General features: G+C 55.1%; 1 protein-coding gene across 2 annotated transcripts in view; it reads left to right on the top strand.

Annotated features, from left to right (window-relative positions):
* Positions 1–19,113, top strand: part of EXOC3L1 (exocyst complex component 3 like 1) — a 137,298-nt gene that overhangs the window by 80,427 nt on the left and 37,758 nt on the right. For both annotated transcript variants that reach the window (XM_073659875.1, XM_073659876.1), the window contains exon 8: positions 14,190–14,300. In XM_073659875.1, the coding sequence (XP_073515976.1) occupies positions 14,190–14,300 (111 nt within the window). The remainder of the gene's footprint in view (positions 1–14,189; positions 14,301–19,113) is intronic.

The raw sequence follows: 19,113 nt of genomic DNA, 5'->3' as shown, positions 1-19,113 counted from the left end.
GTGGGTATAGTGGATCTACTCCACCTGTTGCCTTAATGACCTGGCGGTGGCCGGTGCCTGGACTATGTGGGTATAATGGATCTACTCCACCTGTTGCCTTAATGACCTGGCGGTGGCCGGTGCCTGGGCTGTGTGGGTATAATGGATCTACTCCACCTGTTGCCTTAATGACCTGGCGGTGGCCGGTGCCTGGACTATGTGGGTATAATGGATCTACTCCACCTGTTGCCTTAATGACCTGGCGGTGGCCGGTGCCTGGACTGTGTGGGTATAATGGATCTACTCCACCTGTTGCCTTAATGACCTGGCGGTGGCCGGTGCCTGGACTGTGTGGGTATAATGGATCTACTCCACCTGTTGCCTTAATGACCTGGCGGTGGCCGGTGCCTGGACTGTGTGGGTATAATGGATCTACTCCACCTGTTGCCTTAATGACCTGGCGGTGGCCGGTGCCTGGACTGTGTGGGTATAATGGATCTACTCCAACTGTTGCCTTAATGACCTGGCGGTGGCCGGTGCCTGGACTATGTGGGTATAGTGGATCTACTCCACCTGTTGCCTTAATGACCTGGCGGTGGCCGGTGCCTGGACAGTGTGGGTATAATGGATCTACTCCACCTGTTGCCTTAATGACCTGGCGGTGGCCGGTGCCTGGACTGTGTGGGTATAATGGATCTACTCCAACTGTTGCCTTAATGACCTGGCGGTGGCCGGTGCCTGGACTATGTGGCTATAGTGGATCTACTCCACCTGTTGCCTGAATGACCTGGCGGTGGCCGGTGCCTGGGCTGTGTGGGTATAATAGATCTACTCCACCTGTTGCCTTAATGACCTGGCGGTGGCTGGTGCCTGTACTCTGTGGGTATAATGGATCTACTCCACCTGTTGCCTTAATGACCTGGCGGTGGCCGGTGCCTGGATTGTGTGGGTATAATGGAACTACTCCACCTGTTGCCTTAATGACCTGGCGGTGACTGGTGCCTGGACTGTGTGGGTGTAATGGATCTACTCCACCTGTTGCCTTAATGACCTGGCGGTGGCTGGTGCCTGGACTGTGTGGGTATAATGGAACTACTCCACCTGTTGCCTTAATGACCTGGCGGTGACTGGTGCCTGGACTGTGTGGGTATAATGGATCTACTCCATCTGTTGCCTTAATAACCTGGCGGTGGCGGGTGCCTAGACTGTGTGGGTATAATGGATCTACTCCACCTGTTGCCTTAATGACCTGGCGGTGGCTGGTGCCTGGACTGTGTGGGTATAATGGATCTACTCCACCTGTTGCCTTAATGACCTGGCGGTGACTGGTGCCTGGACTGTGTGGGTATAATGGATCTACTCCACCTGTTGCCTTAATGACCTGGCGGTGACTGGTGCCTGGACTGTGTGGGTATAATGGATCTACTCCACCTGTTGCCTTAATGACCTGGCGGTGGCGGGTGCCTAGACTGTGTGGGTATAATGGATCTACTCCACCTGTTGCCTTAATGACCTGGCGGTGGCGGGTGCCTAGACTGTGTGGGTATAATGGATCTACTCCACCTGTTGCCTTAATGACCTGGCGGTGGCTGGTGCCTGGACTGTGTGGGTATAATGGATCTACTCCACCTGTTGCCTTAATGACCTGGTGGTGACTGGTGCCTGGACTGTGTGGGTATAATGGATCTACTCCACCTGTTGCCTTAATGACCTGGCGGTGCCCGGTGCCTGCACTGTGTGGGTATAATGGATCTACTCCACCTGTTGCCTGAATGACCTGGCGGTGGCCGGTGCCTGGGCTGTGTGGGTATAATGGATCTACTCCACCTGTTGCCTTAATGACCTGGCGGTGGCCGGTGCCTGGACTGTGTGGGTATAATGGATCTACTCCACCTGTTGCCTTAATGACCTGGCGGTGGCCGGTGCCTGGACTGTGTGGGTATAATGGATCTACTCCACCTGTTGCCTTAATGACCTGGCGGTGGCTGGTGCCTGGGCTGTGTGGGTATAATGGATCTACTCCACCTGTTGCCTTAATGACCTGGCGGTGGGCGGTGCCTGGGCTGTGTGGGTATAATGGATCTACTCCACCTGTTGCTTTAATGACCTGGCGGTGGCCGGTGCCTGGACTGTGTGGGTATAATGGATCTACTCCACCTGTTGCCTTAATGACCTGGCGGTGGCCGGTGCCTGGACTATGTGGGTATAATGGATCTACTCCACCTGTTGCCTTAATGACCTGGCGGTGGCCGGTGCCTGGGCTGTGTGGGTATAATGGATCTACTCCACCTGTTGCCTTAATGACCTGGCGGTGGCCGGTGCCTGGACTATGTGGGTATAATGGATCTACTCCACCTGTTGCCTTAATGACCTGGCGGTGGCCGGTGCCTGGACTGTGTGGGTATAATGGATCTACTCCACCTGTTGCCTTAATGACCTGGCGGTGGCCGGTGCCTGGACTGTGTGGGTATAATGGATCTACTCCACCTGTTGCCTTAATGACCTGGCGGTGGCCGGTGCCTGGACTGTGTGGGTATAATGGATCTACTCCACCTGTTGCCTTAATGACCTGGCGGTGGCCGGTGCCTGGACTGTGTGGGTATAATGGATCTACTCCAACTGTTGCCTTAATGACCTGGCGGTGGCCGGTGCCTGGACTATGTGGGTATAGTGGATCTACTCCACCTGTTGCCTTAATGACCTGGCGGTGGCCGGTGCCTGGACAGTGTGGGTATAATGGATCTACTCCACCTGTTGCCTTAATGACCTGGCGGTGGCCGGTGCCTGGACTGTGTGGGTATAATGGATCTACTCCAACTGTTGCCTTAATGACCTGGCGGTGGCCGGTGCCTGGACTATGTGGCTATAGTGGATCTACTCCACCTGTTGCCTGAATGACCTGGCGGTGGCCGGTGCCTGGGCTGTGTGGGTATAATAGATCTACTCCACCTGTTGCCTTAATGACCTGGCGGTGGCTGGTGCCTGTACTCTGTGGGTATAATGGATCTACTCCACCTGTTGCCTTAATGACCTGGCGGTGGCCGGTGCCTGGATTGTGTGGGTGTAATGGATCTACTCCACCTGTTGCCTTAATGACCTGGCGGTGGCTGGTGCCTGGACTGTGTGGGTATAATGGATCTACTCCACCTGTTGCCTTAATGACCTGGCGGTGACTGGTGCCTGGACTGTGTGGGTATAATGGATCTACTCCACCTGTTGCCTTAATGACCTGGCGGTGGCCGGTGCCTGGACTGTGTGGGTATAATGGATCTACTCCATCTGTTGCCTTAATAACCTGGCGGTGGCGGGTGCCTAGACTGTGTTGGTATAATGGATCTACTCCACCTGTTGCCTTAATGACCTGGCGGTGGCTGGTGCCTGGACTGTGTGGGTATAATGGATCTACTCCACCTGTTGCCTTAATGACCTGGCGGTGACTGGTGCCTGGACTGTGTGGGTATAATGGATCTACTCCACCTGTTGCCTTAATGACCTGGCGGTGACTGGTGCCTGGACTGTGTGGGTATAATGGATCTACTCCACCTGTTGCCTTAATGACCTGGCGGTGGCGGGTGCCTAGACTGTGTGGGTATAATGGATCTACTCCACCTGTTGCCTTAATGACCTGGCGGTGGCGGGTGCCTAGACTGTGTGGGTATAATGGATCTACTCCACCTGTTGCCTTAATGACCTGGCGGTGGCTGGTGCCTGGACTGTGTGGGTATAATGGATCTACTCCACCTGTTGCCTTAATGACCTGGTGGTGACTGGTGCCTGGACTGTGTGGGTATAATGGATCTACTCCACCTGTTGCCTTAATGACCTGGCGGTGCCCGGTGCCTGCACTGTGTGGGTATAATGGATCTACTCCACCTGTTGCCTGAATGACCTGGCGGTGGCCGGTGCCTGGGCTGTGTGGGTATAATGGATCTACTCCACCTGTTGCCTTAATGACCTGGCGGTGGCCGGTGCCTGGACTGTGTGGGTATAATGGATCTACTCCACCTGTTGCCTTAATGACCTGGCGGTGGCCGGTGCCTGGACTGTGTGGGTATAATGGATCTACTCCACCTGTTGCCTTAATGACCTGGCGGTGGCTGGTGCCTGGGCTGTGTGGGTATAATGGATCTACTCCACCTGTTGCCTTAATGACCTGGCGGTGGGCGGTGCCTGGGCTGTGTGGGTATAATGGATCTACTCCACCTGTTGCTTTAATGACCTGGCGGTGGCCGGTGCCTGGACTGTGTGGGTATAATGGATCTACTCCACCTGTTGCCTTAATGATCTGGCGGTGGCCGGTGCCTGGACTGTGTGGGTATAATGGATCTACTCCACCTGTTGCCTTAATGACCTGGCGGTGGCCGGTGCCTGGGCTGTGTGGGTATAATGGATCTACTCCACCTGTTGCCTGAATGACCTGGCGGTGGCCGGTGCCTCTAATGTGTGGGTATAATGGATCTACTCCACCTGTTGCCTGAATGACCTGGCGGTGGCCGGTGCCTGGGCTGTGTGGGTATAATGGATCTACTCCACCTGTTGCCTGAATGACCTGGCGGTGGCTGGTGCCTGGACTGTGTGGGTATAATGGATCTACTCCACCTGTTGCCTTAATGACTTGGCTGTGGCCGGTGCCTGGACTGTGTGGGTATAATGGATCTACTCCACCTGTTGCCTTAATGACCTGGCGGTGGCCGGTGCCTAGACTGTGGGGGTATAATGGATCTACTCCACCTGTTGCCTGAATGACCTGGCGGTGGCTGGTGCCTGGACTGTGTGAGTATAATGGATCTACTCCACCTGTTGCCTTAATGACCTGGCGGTAGCCAGTGCCTAGACTGTGTGGGTATAATGGATCTACTCCACCTGTTGCCTTAATGACCTGGCGGTGGCCGGTGCCTGGACTGTGTGGGTATAATGGATCTACTCCACCTGTTGCCTTAATGACTTGGCGGTGGCCGGTGCCTAGACTGTGTGGGTATAATGGATCTACTCCACCTGTTGCCTTAATGACCTGGCGGTGGCCGGTGCCTGGACTGTGTGGGTATAATGGATCTACTCCACCTGTTGCCTTAATGACCTGGCGGTGGCCGGTGCCTGGGCTGTGTGGGTATAATGGATCTACTCCACCTGTTGCCTTAATGACCTGGCGGTGGCCGGTGCCTGGACTGTGTGGGTATAATGGATCTACTCCACCTGTTGCCTTAATGACCTGGCGGTGGCTGGTGCCTGGGCTGTGTGGGTATAATGGATCTACTCCACCTGTTGCCTTAATGACTTGGCGGTGGCCGGTGCCTGGACTGTGTGGGTATAATGGATCTACTCCACCTGTTGCCTTAATGACCTGGCGGTGGCCGGTGCCTGGACTGTGTGGGTATAATGGATCTACTCCACTTGTTGCCTTAATGACTTGGCGGTGGCTGGTGCCTGGACTGTGTGGGTATAATGGATCTACTCCACCTGTTGCCTTAATGACCTGGCGGTGGGCGGTGCCTGGACTGTGTGGGTATAATGGAACTACCCCACCTGTTGCCTTAATGACCTGGCGGTGGGCGGTGCCTGGACTGTGTGGGTATAATGGATCTACTCCACCTGTTGCCTTAATGACCTGGCGGTGGGCGGTGCCTGGACTGTGTGGGTATAATGGATCTACTCCACCTGTTGCCTTAATGACCTGGCGGTGGCTGGTGCCTGGGCTGTGTGGGTATAATGGATCTACTCCACCTGTTGCCTTAATGACCTGGCGGTGGGCGGTGCCTGGACTGTGTGGGTATAATGGATCTACTCCACCTGTTGCCTTAATGACCTGGCGGTGGCCGGTGCCTGGACTGTGTGGGTATAATGGATCTACTCCACCTGTTGCCTGAATGACCTGGCGGTGGCCGGTGCCTGGACTGTGTGGGTATAATGGATCTACTCCACCTGTTGCCTTAATGACCTGGCGGTGGGCGGTGCCTGGACTGTGTGGGTATAATGGATCTACTCCACCTGTTGCCTTAATGACCTGGCGGTGGGCGGTGCCTGGATTGTGTGGGTATAATGGATCTACTCCACCTGTTGCCTTAATGACCTGGCGGTGGCTGGTGCCTGGACTGTGTGGGTATAATGGATCTACTCCACCTGTTGCCTGAATGACCTGGCGGTGGCCGGTGCCTGGACTGTGTGGGTATAATGGATCTACTCCACCTGTTGCCTTAATGACTTGGCGGTGGCCGGTGCCTGGACTGTGTGGGTATAATGGATCTACTCCACCTGTTGCCTTAATGACCTGGCGGTGGCCGGTGCCTGGACTGTGTGGGTATAATGGATCTACTCCACTTGTTGCCTTAATGACTTGGCGGTGGCTGGTGCCTGGACTGTGTGGGTATAATGGATCTACTCCACCTGTTGCCTTAATGACCTGGCGGTGGCCGGTGCCCGGACTGTGTGGGTATAATGGATCTACTCCACCTGTTGCCTTAATGACCTGGCGGTGGGCGGTGCCTGGACTGTGTGGGTATAATGGATCTACCCCACCTGTTGCCTTAATGACCTGGCGGTGGGCGGTGCCTGGACTGTGTGGGTATAATGGATCTACTCCACCTGTTGCCTTAATGACCTGGCGGTGGGCGGTGCCTGGACTGTGTGGGTATAATGGATCTACTCCTCCTGTTACCTTAATGACCTGGCGGTGGCCGGTGCCTGGATTGTGTGGGTATAATGGATCTACTCCACCTGTTGCCTTAATGACCTGGCGGTGGCCGGTGCCTGGACTGTGTGGGTATAATGGATCTACTCCACCTGTTGCCTGAATGACCTGGCGGTGGGCGGTGCCTGGACTGTGTGGGTATAATGGATCTACTCCACCTGTTGCCTTAATGACCTGGCGGTGGCCGGTGCCTGGGCTGTGTGGGTATAATGGATCTACTCCACCTGTTGCCTTAATGACCTGGCGGTGGGCGGTGCCTGGACTATGTGGGTATAATGGATCTACTCCACCTGTTGCCTTAATGACCTGGCGGTGGCCGGTGCCTGGACTGTGTGGGTATAATGGATCTACTCCACCTGTTGCCTTAATGACCTGGCGGTGGCCGGTGCCTGGGCTGTGTGGGTATAATGGATCTACTCCACCTGTTGCCTTAATGACCTGGCGGTGGCCGGTGCCTGGGCTGTGTGGGTATAATGGATCTACTCCACCTGTTGCCTTAATGACCTGGCGGTGGCCGGTGCCTGGGCTGTGTGGGTATAATAGATCTACTCCACCTGTTGCCTTAATGACCTGGCGGTGGGCGGTGCCTGGACTGTGTGGGTATAATGGATCTACTCCACCTGTTGCCTTAATGACCTGGCGGTGGCCGGTGCCTGGGCTGTGTGGGTATAATGGATCTACTCCACCTGTTGCCTTAATGACCTGGCGGTGGCCGGTGCCTGGACTGTGTGGGTATAATGGATCTACTCCACCTGTTGCCTTAATGACCTGGCGGTGGGCGGTGCCTGGACTGTGTGGGTATAATGGATCTACTCCACCTGTTGCCTTAATGACCTGGCGGTGGCCGGTGCCTGGGCTGTGTGGGTATAATAGATCTACTCCACCTGTTGCCTTAATGACCTGGCGGTGGCCGGTGCCTGGGCTGTGTGGGTATAATGGATCTACTCCACCTGTTGCCTTAATGACCTGGCGGTGGCCGGTGCCTGGACTGTGTGGGTATAATGGATCTACTCCACCTGTTGCCTTAATGACCTGGCGGTGGCCGGTGCCTGGACTGTGTGGGTATAATGGATCTACTCCACCTGTTGCCTTAATGACCTGGCGGTGGCCGGTGCCTGGACTGTGTGGGTATAATGGATCTACTCCACCTGTTGCCTTAATGACCTGGCGGTGGCCGGTGCCTGGATTGTGTGGGTATAATGGATCTACTCCACCTGTTGCCTTAATGACCTGGCGGTGGCCGGTGCCTGGACTGTGTGGGTATAATGGATCTACTCCACCTGTTGCCTTAATGACCTGGCGGTGGCCGGTGCCTGGGCTGGTCGCTTGGTTTTCTTCACATCCATGTAGGATCTCCTCTGCCACGAAGTCTTTGTTTTGCACAAGTAAATTTGGTACAACAGTTCCTCGGCCTCTGGTCTGCTCACCATTATTGGCACCCCTTCATTTTTTTCATAGACTGTACACTATCTTCAGAAATAAATGGAAATGTACCAAAGTTATATCCTCAGGATTTTTTAATTAGTGATCCAAAGTAATACAACAATAAAACATTATTTTTCAACTTCTATGTTGCAATTTCAAAGAACAAACAGAATAAACCTCATGTGCAGCAATAAAGGCCCCCTAATTAATATTTGGTTGCCCCCCCTAATTAATACTTGGTTGCCCACCCTTTGGAATTGCTGACGGCCTTCACACGTTTATTGTAGCCATCTATAAGCTTCTTTCTCTTCTCTGGAGTTTTCTCCCATCTTCCTTTGCAGTTTCCTCAAGCTCTTTAATGTTTGCAGGTTCTTTTTCCCAATGGCAGATTTCCGCTCACCCCAAAGATTTTCAATGAGATTGACGTCAGGAATCATTGCTGGCCATTTTAAAACAGTCCAGTTTTTCTTTTCCACAATTTCTGTGTACTTTTGGATGTGTGCTTTGGGTCATTGTCTTGCTGGAGGACTCATGATCTTCGACTCAAACCAAGTTTTCTTACACTGGGTAGGAGCTTTTGCTGTAAAATCTCTTGATAATTCTCTGATTTCATGATTCCTGTGATACGGTCAATGCCTCCAGTACCGGATGCAGCAAAGCAACCCCACAGCATTAAGGATCTTCCACCATGCTTAACTGTTGGTAAGGTGTTCTTTTCCTTATAAGCTTCATTGCGCCCTCTGTAAACAAACTGTTGTTTTGTATAGCCAAAAAGCTCTATTTATGTTTCATCTATCCGCAGAACATTTTCCCAGAAGGATTGTGGTTTGTCAAAGTACTCTTTGGCAACGACCTGTCGTTCCTTTTAATGTCTTTTCTTCAGCTATGGATTCTTCCTTGGCCTTTGCCCATAAAGCTCTGCTTGGTTTAGTGTGTGGCATATGGTATTTGTTGAAACCATGACCTGAGACTGATCCAGGATGGCCTTCAGGTCTTTGGATGTTTGACGTGGTGTGTTTTCCACCATTTGCACCTATCTTCGAAGACCTCTCTTGTCAATTTCCTCTTTGCCCCACATCCAGGGAGGTTCTTGACGGTTCCATGCTTGGCAAACTTCTTAATAACATTGTGCACTGTTGAAACTGGGATACCAAGGTCTTTGGAGATGGCCTTATACCCTTTGGAAGTCTTGTGTTTGCTAATAATAGCAGTTCCTCAGACAGCTCCTTGGTCTTCACCATTGTGACAAAGGAACAGGGCCTACCATGTAGCTTTTTAAAACACAGAAGTCATCATTCATTGGCTAACTCATGTCACATGGGCACCGACAATCACAGGAGAATCTCTTTTGTGATTTACCACAGGCAAGTCACAATGTGTTTCCATAGTAAATGAATGTAAAGGAGCCGATACCAGTGACAGCAGCTTTAGGGTTTTCTAGTTTTCCCTCCCATTGTTTTTTTTTTTTATGAATTATCATAGAATCATAGAATCATAGAATGGTAGAGTTGGAAGGGACCTCCTGGGTCATCTAGTCCAACCCCCTGCTCAAAGCAGGATTCACTAGATCATCTCAGACAGATGTCTGTCCAGCCTCTGTTTGAAGACGTCCATTGAAGGGGAACTCACCACCTCTCGTGGCCGCCTGTTCCACTCATTAATCACCCTAACTGTCAAAAAGTTTTTTCTAATATTTAATCTGTGTCTCCTCCCATTTAGTTTCATCCCATTGCTTCTAGTCTTTCGTTGTGCAAATGAGAATAAAGATGATCCTTCTACAATGTGACAGCCCTTGACATATTTGTAGACAGCTATTAAGTCTCCTCTCAGTCTTCTTTTTTGCAAGCTAAACATTCCCAAATCCTGCAACCGTTCCTCATAGGACATGGTTTGCAGACCAGTCACCATTCTGGTCGCTCTTCTCTGAACTTGCTCCAGTTTGTCTATGTCTTTTTTAAAATGTGGTGCCCAAAACTGTACACAGTATTCCAGATGAGGTCTGACCAAAGAGGAGTAAAGACCGATAATGACTTCACGTGATCTAGACTGTATGCTTCTGTTAATACATCCCAGAATTGTATTTGCCTTTTTTGCTGCTGCATCACACTGTTGACTCATGTTCAGTCTATGATCTATTAGTATACCTAAGTCTATTTCACATGTACTGTTGCTTAGCTCTATTCCTCCCATTCTGTATATGCTTTTTTCATTTTTATTGCCCAGATGTAGTACTTTGCATTTTTCCCTGTTAAAAACCATTCTGTTGGTTGCTGCCCACTGCTCCAGTTTATTTAGGTCTTTTTGAATCCTCTCTCTCTCTTCTCTAGTATTAGCTATCCCTCCAAGCTTTGTGTCATCAGCAAATTTAATCAGTTTACCCTCAATTCCTTCATCTAAATCATTGATAAAGATGTTGAACAATACAGGTCCCAGGACGGAGCTGTAACATACCTGGCGGCGTCCTTGCATGGTGGTCCATCTCCCACTGTGCAAGAGGGCGCACTTGATCTCCTGTCCAGAATGTCTCTCTGGCTTCCCTCCATGCTGTCTGTTTGTGTCTGTTTCTGCTGCTTAAGGGCGGCGCCCGATCACTTCCTGCCTTTTGTACCTGCTGTGGGTCACACCCCTTGTGCGTCCTCAGCCTATTGCTGTCTGTCACTTGGTATATAGCTCAGCAGCTCCCTTCTATCCCTGCCTGAGCATAGTGTTTCCTTCAGTGTGTGCTTGCACTCTGAAGGTGCCAGGTCCCGTCTCTTGTCTCCTGCTTTTTGTATCAGTTCCCGTGTCTGAACTGAGTCCTGTATGTCTCCTGCTTTGCGGTATCAGCTCCCGTGTCTGAACTGAGTCCTTTCTGTGTTCTCTTGTCTATCCTGTCTGAACACGCTCCTAGCCTGTTCCTCCTGCCTTCTAGGGGCCGATTACCTAGACCCGTTCCTGTATTTTGTCTGACCTGTCTGAACTCGCTCCTAGCCTGTTCCTCTCGCCTTCTAGTGGCCGATTTCCTAGACCCGCTCCTGTGTCTGGTCTGTCCTGTCTGAACACGCTCCTTGCCTGTTCGTTCCGCCTTTTAGTGGCCGATTTCCTAGACCCGCTCCTGTGTCTGGTCTGTCCTGTCTGAACACGCTCCTTGCCTGTTCGTTCCGCCTCTCTGGGGGCCGTATTCCCAGACCCGCTCCTGTATCCCTCTGCAGTGTCGGTCTCCTCCGTACACTCAGTTCCAGTCTGAACTCTCTCCTGTCTTTTACCTGTTTTGCCTCTATGTCCGTTCCCTTCCTTTTTCTGCAGAGTCTGAACTCGTACCTAACTCCTGCTTGTTGTCTCTGCAAGTACTGTGTGAGTATCTGGCTCTGTCTTTCCCTTCCTGTCTGTTCCGTGTGAACAGAGCCCTGTCCTCCCTGCTCAGCCTTGTCTGCACTCTAGCTGTGCTTGCCTGTAACCCTCTGCCTGTATTGTTCCTGAGTCCCGGTGTGTACTGGGTCCTATCCCGCCTGTGTTCCTACCTGCTAGTGCCTCCCTGTCTGCACTCTAGCTGTGCTTGTCTTCACCCCCCTGCCTGCATACCCGCCTGCCTGCATACCAGTCGTGCCTGCCTATACCCACCAGTCTGTGTGCCAGCCTACCAGCCTGTTCCTGTATTCCCCTGTGTGGGTCAACAGCCGTGTCCGGGGTCTGTCCTGGAGTAGCACCTGGTCCCTCTGCTCGGTTCCTCCTTGGTGCACTGGCGTCGTATGCCGTCGTGCGACCCTGGTCGGATCGGGTGAATACCTAGTCACGCCCCTCCAGGCATTCACTCTCCGGCACGGTCCAGTGGAATCACTACCAATCACACGCACACGCCGCTTAGCCCGGGCGTGTGCATAACAGGAGCCCTGTGGTACCCCACTTGAGACATTCATCCAGCTGGATGTGAAGCCATTTACAACCACCCTTTGAGTCCGATCACTAAGCCAGTTATGAATCCACCTAACAGTTGCCTGGTCCATTGCATACTTGGTCATTTTTTCAATAAGGATGGTGTGAGATACTTTGTCAAATGCTTTGCTGAAGTCAAGATATACTATATCTACAGCATTTCCCTGATCCACCCAGTCAGTGATTCTGTCATAGAAGGAAATTAAGTTAGTCTGACATGACTTGTTAGTTACAAACCCATGCTGACTCTGGTTAATCACTTCATTCTTATCCATGTACTTACATACATGTTGTTTAATAATTTGTTCAAAGATCTTTCCTGGTATAGAAGTCAGACTCACCGGCCTATAGTTCCCTGGGTCCACCTTCTTCCCCTTTTTGAAGATAGGAACAACATTTGCTCTTCTCCAGTCTTCTGGGACTTCTCCTGTTCTCCAAGAATTTTCAAAGATTATGGAGAGTGGTTCTAAAATTTCTTCTACGATCTCCTTCAGTACTCTGGGGTGTAATTCATCTGGACCTGGAGACTTGAACTCATTTATGTTAGCTAAATGTTATTGATTATCCTTTGCTCTTTTGTATTTAACACGAGTCTCTACACAAAGAACTGTTTCACTGGACTCTTGTATTTCCTGAGATATTCCACATTGGGTACTTACACTTCGTGGTGCTGTAGTACAGGTTGATGGTGTCTCGCTGATGTTCCTCCCAGCATAGGTAATCGTGTTACCAGCGGCGGCTTCTCAGAAAGATGCAGAGACCAGTCTAACCTGAAATACCAACAAGTTTAAGATTCAAGAAAGTGACGTCCTGGTTGTGACACAAATGGGACTTATTACTGATTGTGGTCTACAAACGCTGGTTTGGTGGATGCATTGACCTCCGATGAGGAGCAGATCATCAATGTATCTGCCAGTGCATGGAGCCTCCGATGAGGAGCAGATCATCAATGTATCTGCCAGTGCATGGAGCCTCCGATGAGGAGCAGATCATCAATGTATCTGCCAGTGCATGGAGCCTCCGATGAGGAGCAGATCATCAATGTATCTGCCAGTGCATGGAGCCTCCGATGAGGAGCAGATCATCAATGTATCTGCCAGTGCATGGAGCCTCTGATGAGGAGCAGATCATCAATGTATCTGCCAGTGCATGGAGCCTCCGATGAGGAGCAGATCATCAATGTATCTGCCAGTGCATGGAGCCTCAGATGAGGAGCAGATCATCAACGTATCTGCCAGTGCATGGAGCCTCCGATGAGGAGCAGATCATCAACGTATCTGCCAGTGCATGGAGCCTCCGATGAGGAGCAGATCATCAACGTATCTGCCAGTGCATGGAGCCTCCGATGAGGAGCAGATCATCAATGTATCTGCCAGTGCATGGAGCCTCCGATGAGGAGCAGATCATCAACGTATCTGCCAGTGCATGGAGCCTCCGATGAGGAGCAGATCATCAACGTATCTGCCAGTGCATGGAGCCTCCGATGAGGAGCAGATCATCAACGTATCTGCCAGTGCATGGAGCCTCCGATGAGGAGCAGATCATCAACGTATCTGCCAGTGCATGGAGCCTCCGATGAGGAGCAGATCATCAACGTATCTGCCAGTGGATGGAGCCTCCAATGAGGAGCAGATCATCAACGTATCTGCCAGTGCATGGAGCCTCCGATGAGGAGCAGATCATCAACGTATCTGCCAGTGGATGTGGCACATGAAAAGTTTGCTTCTTCCTCTGGCACTAACCTAAATTCGGACTGTAGTAGATATTTCCTGATGAGATCCGGCGTGGTGGGAGGGCGCAGTCTGCGCGGACCTCCATGGCCTCCAGCGGCAGGAATCCTCCTCCACCGCTCAGATGGCTGCAGAACACGGAACTGGTTTTTTGGTTTTCTGTGTCCGGCCACGATGAAGTAATTTTTGGTCTTTGACGTTTACATTAGTGGAGTTACAGGAGGATTTTACACCTATTGATTATAACTCCGAGACCACCACATATGCTCACTACCACACAGTCACGCAGAGGACATGGGGACCCGCATTCTTTTTGGTGGAGGTGTTACCGGCCAAACCCCCAATTATCCTGTTTATCGTCTGTACTGGGGAGACACGTTATCTTTTTTTTTTATGGGACGAACCCGTAAATACAGGGACTTGTCCAGCTCAGAGTCTGAATATTGTGTCTTCTACAGGTTGCGAGAGGCGCTGGTGAAATATGGCATCGAGCACATGAAGGATCGGACGTGTCCCACCTATTACACACAATACTTACTGGCCATTATCAATGGATGCTGTGCCCTAAGGTAATACATCAGAAGGAAGCATTAAAGGGGCTCATTAAGGAGTTGTACAGCTCACTGAGACAACCACCTAAACCCCTTCTACTCCATCCTACACCCGTCCCCCCCACTCTGCTCTGTCCTACACCCGTCCCCCCCACTCTGCTCTGTCCTACACCCGTCCCCCCCACTCTGCTTCATCCTACACCCGTCCCCCCCACTCTGCTCCGTCCTACACCCGTCCCTCCACTCTGCTCCATCCTACACCCATCTCCCTCCACTCTGCTCCGTCCTACACCCATCCCCCTCCACTCTGCTCCGTCCTACACCCGTCCCCCTCCACTCTGCTCCGTCCTACACCTGTCCCCCTCCACTCTGCTCCGTCCTACACCCGTCCCCCTCCAATCTGCTCCGTCCTACACCCGTCCCCCTCCACTCTGCTCCGTCCTACACCCGTCCCCCTCCACTCTGCTCCGTCCTACACCCGTCCCCCTCCACTCTGCTCCGTCCTACTCCCGTCCCCTTCCACTCTGCTCTGTCCTACACCCGTCCCCCCACTCTGCTCTGTCCTACACCCGTCCCCCCACTCTGCTCTGTCCTACACCCGTCCCTCCACTCTGCTCCGTCCTACACCCGTCCCCCCACTCTGCTCTGTCCAACACCCGTCCCCCTCCTCTGCTCTGTCCTACACCCGTCCCCTCACTCTGCTCTGTCCTACACCCGTCCCCCTCGTTTGCTCCGTCCTACACCATCCCCCTCCACTCTGCTCTGTCCTACACCCGTCCCCCCACTCTGCTCTGTCCTACACCCGTCCCCCTCCTCTGCTCCGTCCTACTCCTATCCCCCTCCTCTGCTCCGTCGTACACCGGTCTCCCCCTCCTCTGCTCCGTCCTACACCCGTCTCCCCCCCCCCACTCTGCTCCGTCCTACACCCGTCTCCCCCCCCCACTCTGCTCCGTCCTACTCTTGTCCCCCTCCACACTGCTCCGTCCTACACCCGTCCCCCTCCACTCTGCTCCGTCCTACACCCGTCCCCCTCCACTCTGCTCCGTCCTACACCCGTCCCCCCCCTCTGCTCCATCCTACTCCCATCCCCCTCCACTCTGCTCCGTCCTACACCCGTCCCCCCCACTCTGCTCTGTCCTACACCCGTCCCCCCCCACTCTGCTCCGTCCTACACCCGTCCCCCCACTCTGCTCCGTCCTACTCTTGTCCCCCTCCACTCTGCTCCGTCCTACACCCGTCCCCCTCCACTCTGCTCCGTCCTACACCCGTCCCCCTCCACTCTGCTCTGTCCTACACCCGTCCCCCCCCTCTGCTCCGTCCTACTCCCATCCCCCCCCTCTGCTCCGTCCTACTCCCATCCCCCTCCACTCTGCTCCGTCCTACACCCCTCCCCCCACTCTGCTCTGTCCTACACCCGTCCCCCCACTCTGCTCTGTCCTACACCCGTCCCCCCCACTCTGCTCTGTCCTACACCCATCCCCCCACTCTGCTCTGTCCTACACCGTCCCCCTCCTCTGCTCCGTCCTACACCCGTCCCCCCACTCTGCTCTGTCCTACACCCGTCCCCCTCCTCTGCTCCGTCCTACACCCGTCCCCCCACTCTGCTCTGTCCTACACCCGTCCCCCTCCTCTGCTCCGTCCTACACCCGTCCCCCCCACTCTGCTCTGTCCTACACCCGTCCCCCTCCTCTGCTCCGTCCTACACCCGTCCCGCTACACTCTGCTCCGTCCTACTCCCGTCCCCCTCCACTCTGCTCTGTCCTACACCCGTCCCCCTCCTCTGCTCCGTCCTACACCCGTCCCCCTACACTCTGCTCCGTCCTACTCCCGTCCCCCCCACTCTGCTCTGTCCTACACCCGTCCCCCTCCTCTGCTCCGTCCTACACCCGTCCCCCTACACTCTGCTCCGTCCTACTCCCGTCCCCCCACTCTGCTCTGTCCTACACCATCCCCCTCCACTCTGCTCTGTCCTACACCCGTCCCCCTCCACTCTGCTCTGTCCTACACCCGTCCCCCCCCCACTCTGCTCTGTCCTACACCCGTCCCCCTCCTCTGCTCCGTCCTACTCCCATCCCCCTCCTCTGCTCCGTCCTACACCCGTCTCCCCCTCCCACTCTGCTCCGTCCTACACCCGTCCCCCCACTCTGCTCCGTCCTACACCCGTACCCCCACTCTGCTCCGTCCTACTCTTGTCCCCCTCCACTCTGCTCCATCCTACACCCGTCCCCCTCCACTCTGCTCCATCCTACACCCGTCCCCCTCCACTCTGCTCCGTCGTACTCCCGTCCCCCTCCACTCTGCTCCGTCCTACACCTGTCCCCCCACTCTGCTCTGTCCTACACCCGTCCCCCCACTCTGCTCTGTCCTACACATGTCCCCCCACTCTGCTCTGTCCTACACCCGTCCCCCCACTCTGCTCTGTCCTACACCCGTCCCCCCACTCTGCTCTGTCCTACACCCGTCCCCCCACTCTGCTCTGTCCTACACCCGTCCCCCCACTCTGCTCTGTCCTACACCCGTCCCCCCACTCTGCTCTGTCCTACACCCGTCCCCCCACTCTGCTCTGTCCTACACGCATCCCCCCACTCTGCTCTGTCCTACACCCGTCCCCCCACTCTGCTCTGTCCTACACCCGTCCCCCCACTCTGCTCCGTCCTACACCCGTCCCCCCACTCTGCTCCGTCCTACTCCCGTCCTCCCCCACTCTGCTCTGTCCTACACCCGTCCCCCCACTCTGCTCCGTCCTACACCCGTCCCTCCCCACTCTGCTCCGTCCTATACCCGTCCCCCCACTCTGCTCCGTCCTACTCTTGTCGCCCTCCACTCTGCTCCGTCCTACACCCGTCCCCCTCCACTCTGCTCCGTCCTACACCCGTCCCCCTCCACTCTGCTCCGTCCTACTCCCGTCCCCCTCCACTCTGCTCCGTCCTACACCTGTCCCCCCACTCTGCTCTGTCCTACACCCGTCCCCCCACTCTGCTCTGTCCTACACATGTCCCCCCACTCTGCTCTGTCCTACACCCATCCCCCCACTCTGCTCTGTCCTACACCCGTCCCCCCACTCTGCTCTGTCCTATACCCGTCCCCCCACTCTGCTCTGTCCTACACCCGTCCCCCACTCTGCTCTGTCCTACACCCGTCCCCCCACTCTGCTCTGTCCTACACCCGTCCCCCCACTCTGCTCTGTCCTGCACCCGTCCCCCCACTCTGCTCTGTCCTACACCCGTCCCCCCACTCTGCTCTGTCCTACACCCGTCCCCCCACTCTGCTCTGTCCTACACCCGTCCCCCCACTCTGCTCCGTCCTACTCCCGTCCTCCCCCACTCTGCTCTGTCCTACACCCGTCCCCCCACTCTGCTCCGTCCTACACCCGTCCCTCCCCACTCTGCTCTGTCCTATACCCGTCCCCCCCACTCTGCTCCGTCCTACACCCGTCCCCCCCACTCTGCTCTGTCCTACACCCGTCCCTCCCCACTCTGTTCCGTCCTACACCCGTCCCTCCCCAATCTGCTCTGTCCTACACCCTTCCCCCCCACTCTGCTCCGTCCTACACCCTTCCCCCCACTCTGCTCCGTCCTACTCCCGTCCCCCCACTCTGCTCTGTCCTATACCCGTCCCCCCACTCTGCTCCGTCCTACACCCGTCCCTCCCCACTCTGCTCTGTCCTATACCCGTCCCCCCACTCTGCTCTGTCCTACACCCGTCCCCCCCACTCTGCTCCGTCCTACTCCCGTCCCTCCCCACTCTGCTCCGTCCTACACCCGTCCCCCCCACTCTGCTCCGTCCTACTCCCATCCCCCTCCACTCTGCTCCGTCCTACACCCGTCCCCCCACTCTGCTCTGTCCTACACCCGTCCCCCTCCTCTGCTCCGTCCTACACCCGTCCCCCCCACTCTGCTCTGTCCTACACCCGTCCCCCTCCTCTGCTCCGTCCTACACCCGTCCCCCTACACTCTGCTCCGTCCTACTCCCGTCCCCCTCCACTCTGCTCTGTCCTACACCCGTCCCCCCACTCTGCTCTCTCCTACACCATCCCCCTCCACTCTGCTCTGTCCTACACCCGTCCCCCTCCACTCTGCTCTGTCCTACACCCGTCCCCCCCCACTCTGCTCTGTCCTACACCCGTCCCCCCCCACTCTGCTCTGTCCTACACCCGTCCCCCTCATCTGCTCCGTCCTACTCCCATCCCCCTCCTCTGCTCCGTCCTACACCCGTCTCCCCCCCCACTCTGCTCTGTCCTACACCCGTCCCCCCACTCTGCTCCGTCCTACACCCGTCCCCCCACTCTGCTCCGTCCTACTCTTGTCCCCCTCCACTCTGCTCCGTCCTACACCCGTCCCCCTCCACTCTGCTCCGTCCTACACCTGTCCCCCTCCACTCTGCTCCGTCCTACTCCCGTCCCCCTCCACTCTGCTCCGTCCTACACCCGTCCCCCCACTCTGCTCTGTCCTACACCCGTCCCCCCACTCTGCTCTGTCCTACACCCGTCCCCCCACTCTGCTCTGTCCTACACATGTCCCCCCACTCTGCTCTGTCCTACACCCGTCCCCCCACTCTGCTCTGTCCTACACCCGTCCCCCCACTCTGCTCTGTCCTACACCCGTCCCCCCCCACTCTGCTCCGTCCTACTCCCGTCCCCCCACTCTGCTCCGTCCTACTCCCGTCCCCCCACTCTGCTCCGTCATACACCCGTCCCCCCACTCTGCTCCGTCCTACTCCCGTCCCCCCACTCTGCTCCGTCCTACTCCCGTCCCCCCCCACTCTGCTCCGTCCTACACCCGTCCCCCCCTCTGCTCCGTCCTACTCCCATCCCCCTCCACTCTGCTCCGTC

Source organism: Phyllobates terribilis, unplaced genomic scaffold (genome assembly GCF_046119375.1).
Source record: "Phyllobates terribilis strain yellow unplaced genomic scaffold, ASM4611937v1 Scaffold_14__1_contigs__length_39327217, whole genome shotgun sequence".
Classification (NCBI taxonomy): Eukaryota; Metazoa; Chordata; class Amphibia; order Anura; family Dendrobatidae; genus Phyllobates; species Phyllobates terribilis.
The sequence above is the reverse complement of the archived record's forward strand: the minus strand, read 5'-3'. Positions and strand labels throughout refer to the sequence as shown.